The 6,693-nt window shown below is 56.1% G+C and overlaps 1 protein-coding gene across 2 annotated transcripts; it reads right to left on the reverse strand.

Annotated features, from left to right (window-relative positions):
* Nucleotides 1-6: 6 nt before the first annotated feature.
* Nucleotides 7-6,183, reverse strand: LOC113216059 (uncharacterized). 2 transcript variants are annotated; one of them, XR_008011887.1, is made up of 3 exons: nt 5,991-6,183; nt 239-398; nt 7-156 (listed from the first exon to the last, which is right to left on the reverse strand). XR_008011887.1 is itself a non-coding variant. In XM_026435761.2 (3 exons), the coding sequence occupies exon 3, from the start codon at nt 2,831-2,833 to the stop codon at nt 1,436-1,438; it is 1,398 nt and encodes a 465-aa protein (XP_026291546.1). In that variant the 5' UTR covers nt 2,834-2,853; nt 2,935-3,058; nt 5,991-6,183; the 3' UTR covers nt 1,382-1,435. The 2 variants fall into 2 exon arrangements, 1 of the variants encoding a protein (XP_026291546.1); XM_026435761.2 differs by lacking the exons at nt 7-156; nt 239-398 and adding exons at nt 1,382-2,853; nt 2,935-3,058.
* Nucleotides 6,184-6,693: the final 510 nt, after the last annotated feature.

A 6,693-nucleotide genomic window follows, 5' to 3' on the forward strand; every position in this document is an offset into this window, starting at 1 on the left:
CCGCAGAGCCTCTTGCACACGAGGCGGCAGTCGAGGACGTCCTTCACCGGCAGGTACTGCAGCACCATCACGATCACGTCGTCCGGGAGCTGCTCGAGGGTCAGCACGGACGCTGGAACGGGGTCCATGACAAAGCGTCAACGGCGTGCTAGGAACCTGGGGACGGGGCACCTTACATTAGCACAAGACTTTAAATCACACGAAACACAGCGTCAGTATGCACTGCCGACTGGCCTACCTTGGCAATAGGTCAGATGCGAAGTTGGGTTGATGAGCGGTCTCGAACTCGAGCGGCACCCGGACCCTGACACCTGACCGGAACCGGAGGCACACTTCGAGTGGAGTGATGCGATTCGTGGCCCTGCCCATGCGCTCGCCTCTGTTGGAGGGTGATTGCACTGGAAAAACAAAGGTGCGAAGCCCCTTTAAAAGGGACCTAAGAAAGTTTAATGCCTTTCCAAAGGCACGAAAGTTTAGTGCCTTTGCATAGGCACTAAATGTGACCTTTCACACCTTCAGCTGGCTTAGCTTCATGTGAGTTCCATACAAGTTGAGTGCCTTTGAAAAGGCACGAAACTTTAGCGCCCCAGGAAAGGCACTAAACTGGGCCCTTGACTTTAGTGCCCCGGGAAAGGTGTTGTTTAGTGCCTTTGTTTTACCAGTGTGGAGAGTTTCCTGATCAAGCGATGCTCTCTTCTTGGGGGCTTCTCTGTCTATCTGTCCGCCTGCGCTGCCGGCGGGATTGTGCATGGGGTGTGAGGTAAGGTGGGGCACGACTCGACGTGAGGCCTATGAGACCCCCAACCCCTCCTCGCCGGCCGCACTGCGTTGCTGAGCAGTTAGGAAAAACCCCGGTCCCTGCCCCTTCTCTCCCTGGCCCTGGCCAGCCCATAATGCACAAACAGCCAAAAGAACTGCGACCTGCAATAGCGCAAATTGTGTAGAATACCCATTAGCGTTCTCTATAAGATCCAAGACCGGGTCTTTAAAAGCAAGAACCTTTTTTTTTTTTACCGTGCGTCGACGGTTTGTGGAGGTTCACGCGCTATATGCCATATAGCACAGACGGAGTGACCCTATGTTTCAAGCTGTTGTATACTGCATCTGCCTATTCACACACTGTCGTGCATATATCCGGTACCCAAGCTTATATGTACTACTGCTCGCACTCAGTGTTGCAAATGAAGTAAAGAGGCGGACTGGTTGAGTTTACTGGTTTATTGCGAAGTGAAGTGACAGAGTGCGAGCAGTAGTACATATAAGCTTGGGTACCGGATATTTGCACGACAGTGTGTGAATAGGCAGATGCAGTATACAACACAAGCGAAACCTTATCATTCATTAAGTGTTCAGGGAATCTGACGCACAATGAACAACGAAAGACATTAACCCTTTTTATTAACACGTCTGACTTTCACAATCAATCACAAGTACATTACAAATGGATCCACGTACACGCAACGTTAGTACGACGGCCGAAGCACCTCTGCCAGTCGACGTCGTCATTGTGGTCTTCTGGAGAGGGGCACTGCTCGGGGGCGTGCGAGTAGAGGCCTATCTTCTCCACTGCGTGCCACTCAACGCCTCGATGACAGTACTCCGGACACACTTCACACTCTTGGGGTGCGTACCAGTGGCCAGCGTTGCACCATAGCTGGATGTGCAGCAGGGGGTTGGCCGTCAGCGTGGCCTTGACGGCGGCCCCGTGCATCCAGGCGTGGGGACACCTCCCCGCCCCGACAAGTGCAATCTCCAGCAGCCTCAGCGCCGGGGCCGTGACCGGGGTGATGCTCATGAGCAGCTCGTCGTCGGGCTCGGCACCGTCCAGGTCCAGGTGGCGCAGGGCGGGCAGCGAGGGCAGCGCGCGGAGCAGCGGCCGCACGTCGTCGAACGCATCAAGGGCCAGCCGCTCTACGAGGGACCGCCGGGACGAAACCAGAGCCTCGACCAGCACGGTGCAGTACTTGCCGATGGAATCTACCGTGGAGTTCTGCAGGTGGACACGTCGCAACTGGTTGGCTCGACGGAGAAACTCTGCTACCCTGTCTAAATCACCGCGGAACCTCCACAGGTAAATGTTCACATCTGTGAGCGTTTTGCACTCCGCCACTTTCTCTAACCCGCTGAGTGTACTGTCGCATCGCAGACTGTGGAGTCTCGGCATGGCGGCTAACAGGTCCGCCAGCGTGGTATTCTTCAAGTCGGAATCTGCGTTGTCGATCTCAACCTCTTCAAGGGTAGCCGCGTGCCCGGCCAGTATGGCGTTTACAAAGGATGCGGAGTTTCCGCCGACCACGCACCTGAACATAGTGAGCGACGAGGCGGGCGGCCCACGAACAATGGGGTGGGTGGTTGAGGGCGGCTCGTAAAAGACACTAAGCGAGTCCAGGCCGGCACATGCCGCAACAGTCCTGAACAGCAGGTCGGCTTTTATCATCTCTTTGGGGCTCACTATACCGAGGACAAGTCTCTTTAGGCGCCCGAGGGACTCCTGGTTGAGCACGGCCAAGGCGTACTTTGCGTCGTCAAAGGCCTCGCCGTCCTCCAGTTCCAAGTTTGACACGGCGCAACTGGTCGTGGTCACCGCTAGGGTCGGGACTCGGCCCGTGACGGTCAGCTTGTCGAGGCACGGGGCCAGGTGCAGCACCGCGCCCGCGTGGGGGTTGTCGTCCTTCAGTGACAGGTGGCGCCAGACGTCACGCTGCAGGGACAGGCCGCAGAGCCTCTTGCACACGAGGCGACAGTCGAGGACGTCCTCCACCGGCAGGTGCTGCAGCACCATCACGATCACGTCGTCCGGGAGCTGCTCCAGGGTCAGCATGGACATTGCCATCGAGCCACGAGAGACACAAACTGCGCGGTAATGCAAAACTTTAAAAAGCACGAAACGATGAAATACTGCTTTTGTAAGTTATGCACAGTCGACTGGCTTACCTTAACGATAAATGTAAGATGTGCTAATGGCCAGCCTCGTGCGCGTGACTCGGAGCAGACTATATTGGGACCAGGCGGGGCACACTGCTACTGCGAACAGCGAGTGAGATGCGAGTGACGCGCCCTGCACAGACAAGGGCCATCGAGGCGTCAGAACAACACGGACGGGGACACGAACCGCGGCAGGGGCGGGTCCAGGCAGGGTCTGAAGAAGAGGGGACGACACGCTGAGGACAGACGTGCAGGACGTTTTGGGGTGGGATCCAGGAGTCTTTTACCTAATCTCCGGTGACCCTTACCGCATTCTTTCACCTTATCAGTATTTGAAGTGGGCATTAAGAGAACCCCAAAATGATTTATATTTCCGCTGTTGCTCCAATGGTTCCGGAGATATCCCCATTTTAAGGTTGTTTGCACGTTTTGAGGGGTTTTGGGCAAAGTTTTGGTTTTAATTTTATTACGGCGTTGTATCCCAAGGTCAGGTGCCCTAGGGGGTAATTTGATGCGGAGAACCTAAATTTGTACTCAGATTTTACCCATGTCCCCTTTTTCTGACCTTAATTTGGTAAAAACAGCAATTTTTGAACTTCAAATTTGACGTTTTGCACTAATGAAACGACGATGTTCACACAGTTTTTCGGTACTTTCGACACCTGCATCTGATAGCTCTCGTCGAGTACTTTCGATTTATACTAAGAAAAGTACTACATATTCCCATAGTTTAGAAGATAAAGAGGGCTAAAGATTGGCAAAACGGTAAAAATGGCCAAAATTACACAATTTTCAATGTATTGACGATTTTTTTTCGAGGTCTTGTGCACTAGTTACAGGGTTGGGGAGAGCGGCTTCCTGAGCAAAATGTCATGCTTTTTCAGATTCCGCAATAAAAAACACTGCCTCCCTCACAAAGCCGCCGTCCGCGGCAGCGACGGCACGGTCATTCCGAGGTCGAAGCCCTAGAGCACCACCACGAACAGCACCGTGCTGAGCGGAGGCTCGCGCCGGACAACGCCACTGCCTCCCTCACAAGGCCGCCATCCGCCGTCGTGGGCAGTAGGTGCACGAGCATGCCAAGGCCCTAGAGCACCACGTCGACCAGCACCGTACTGCCCCGAGGCTCGGGCCGGACAACGCCACCAACTCCCTCAAAAGGCCCGGGCCGCCAACGTGGTCATCAAGTGCACGAGCATGCCAAAGCGCTGCAGCACCACGTCGACGAGCACCGTGCTGACCAGGCAAGTGCCGGACGACGCCACCGCCTCCACCGCGAGGCCACCGACCGCCGTCGTGGGCAGCGACGGCACGGGCATGCCGAGGCCCTAGAGCACCTCGTCGACCAGCACCGTACTGCCCCGAGGCTCGGGCCGGACAACGCCACCCCCTCCCTCACGAGGCCCTGGCTGCCAACGTGGCAATCAAGTGCACGAGCATGCTAAAGCGCTGCAGCACCACGTCGACGAGCACCGTGCTGACCAGGCAAGTGCCGGACGACGCCACCGCCTCCGCCGCGAGGCCGCCGGCCGCCGTCATGTGCAGCGCCGGCATGCCGGCGCCACCATGGACGTCGAACAGCAGCACCGGCCGGCCGCCCATGAGAGGCGCTGGCGTTTTCCGGCGCGAGCCTCTGCTCAGCATGGTGCTGTTCGTCGTGGTGCTTCGAAGGGGTGGCCTTGGCACTCTCGTGTTTCGAACATCGGCGGTGTGCTTGGATGACACCATTGATGACCCCTGGAATGTCTGCAAGGCGCGGCCCATACCAGATTCGAGCTAAGCTTGCGTAACCGTTACTAAATTTGAGTCGAATCCGTGCCCTTCAGAGGGGTGTCATCGGGGTGCTCGGGTGGTCCTCGATGACGTCCTCCCGCCACCTAACCCGGTTCAAGGGTCCGTCCGAATTCTCGTCCAGATCGGTCGGTTCGGTTCGGTTTGGTTTGCTTTGCGGCCGTTGCGAGCCGCGCCAGCCGCTCAGGGCAGCCACACATTCGCGACAGGTTGCAGCGCTATCCTCGCGAGTCTCCCCCGCTATGGGATAGCTCGCGAGTCACCCCCACGGATCACCCCCCGTCGTAGGGGTGCATATCCTCGCGCCTCGCGGCCTGTCATCTCGCGGGGCACTCGCGGTCGTGGCCCTCGCGGCGTCGCGGGTGTTGGTAGCAGCCGAATTGCGGCTGGCGCGGCTCGCAAAGGCCGCAGAGCCAACCGAACCGAACCGACCCATCCGGACGAGAATTCGGACGGACCCCAAGTTCAGCGAGTTGGGCAGAAAAAACTTTCGATATGAACTGAATCTGTTTTGTTTAGAAGGGTGTCGTCCGTTGCTCGAGGTCCCCGATGACGTCATTGGGTTGTCGGGAACGCCTCGGCGACGGACGTGTCTATAGCAGGGGCCTCAGAGAGCAGACAACGCGCGGGCCGCACGGGTGGGACCTCTCGCTCGCACTCACGCACTCCACACTACTATCTGCGTCTCTCTCGCACCGGGCCAGAGTGGCCCGCGGGCCGCGTCTCTGAGGTCTATCCTACGGAAAGCGTCCAATGCCTATTCGTAGGAATTCCAATATTATTTTCGAACTCAGCATGCCAAGAAACTTCGCCGATTCAATTTTGAACCGAATCGGCTTTGATTTTCGCCATGAAGAGTTTTCAGTCCCTCGCTCTGTTTGCCCACCTCTAAAGATGCAGCCCTAGCACAAAAACAAATCAAAACCCCTCTGTACGTTCGTATCTTAACTTAAAAGTCCAGTATCCTCATCCTCATTGTTGAGTAAATAAACAAACATTGCGCGCCGAGAAAATAGTCCCCACCATCGTCATAGCTTTTCACATAATTTCACAATCACACAGTCGTAAGTAAAAAACGAAATGAAGGCCGAGACTAAATGTTGATCAATCGGCGTGCAGGATTCTAGAGAGATTGGCGTTCTACCCTGCCGCTGCCATGCCAAGTCACATAAACCGAACACCTAACCTAAGCCGGGCTCCAACCAACAAGCATAATGTCTCATCTGCTTCGCGTACCGTGACAGCGCCGTGTGATCCGTTGTTGACAGGCCTACCTTTGGTTTAGAGTGGACGAGAAGTTGATTTTGATGATCTGATCAGACCCTCGGCGAAGACAAAACGACAAAACACGATCTCCTGACGCGGGTTGCAGTCCGACTAGAATGCGTATGCGTACGAACACGAAAGTGACGACGAACGGAGAACGCCGGCGGCGACCGGCGGCTGCGGCGTCGACGTGAGGTGAGGCTGGCTGAGAGCACTGAGAGAGACAGTCACTGTGGGAGAGAGACAGGCGACGCCGCGTCGTACCACTCCGATGTAGCGCTGACGGAAACCCGTGAGAAAAGGATAGCCTGAGCCTGAATGCAGTATGGACTTACCGAAGGTAAAAGCCATTGAAATTTCATTATTGCTAATAGCACATCGCGCGCTAGACCAAACTTGATTATAGTTGGACCAGACTGAGAGAAGTGACGCAGCGGGCTGACTAACCTAACCAGCACCCGCTTCACTTCTTTCATGGTCCCATTTAATCTTTATCAAACTCGATCCGGTTGTGCGATAGGTGTAACTTTAACAGTGCTTCCGGGCTCGCCCGCGCACTCAGCGTGAAAACGGCTAAATTTTAAACTGGATATTAGCACAGGTGGCGCAGGCCGAACAGCGAGGGCAGCGCCCCCGACGCAGCAGCCGCACATCCTCGAACCCTTCAAGGGCCAGCCGAGCCGCTCTAGGTGGGACCGCCAGGGGCATGAG

This window comes from Frankliniella occidentalis, unplaced genomic scaffold (genome assembly GCF_000697945.3).
Source record: "Frankliniella occidentalis isolate FOCC.00 unplaced genomic scaffold, Focc_3.1 Scaffold284, whole genome shotgun sequence".
NCBI lineage: Eukaryota > Metazoa > Arthropoda > Insecta > Thysanoptera > Thripidae > Frankliniella > Frankliniella occidentalis.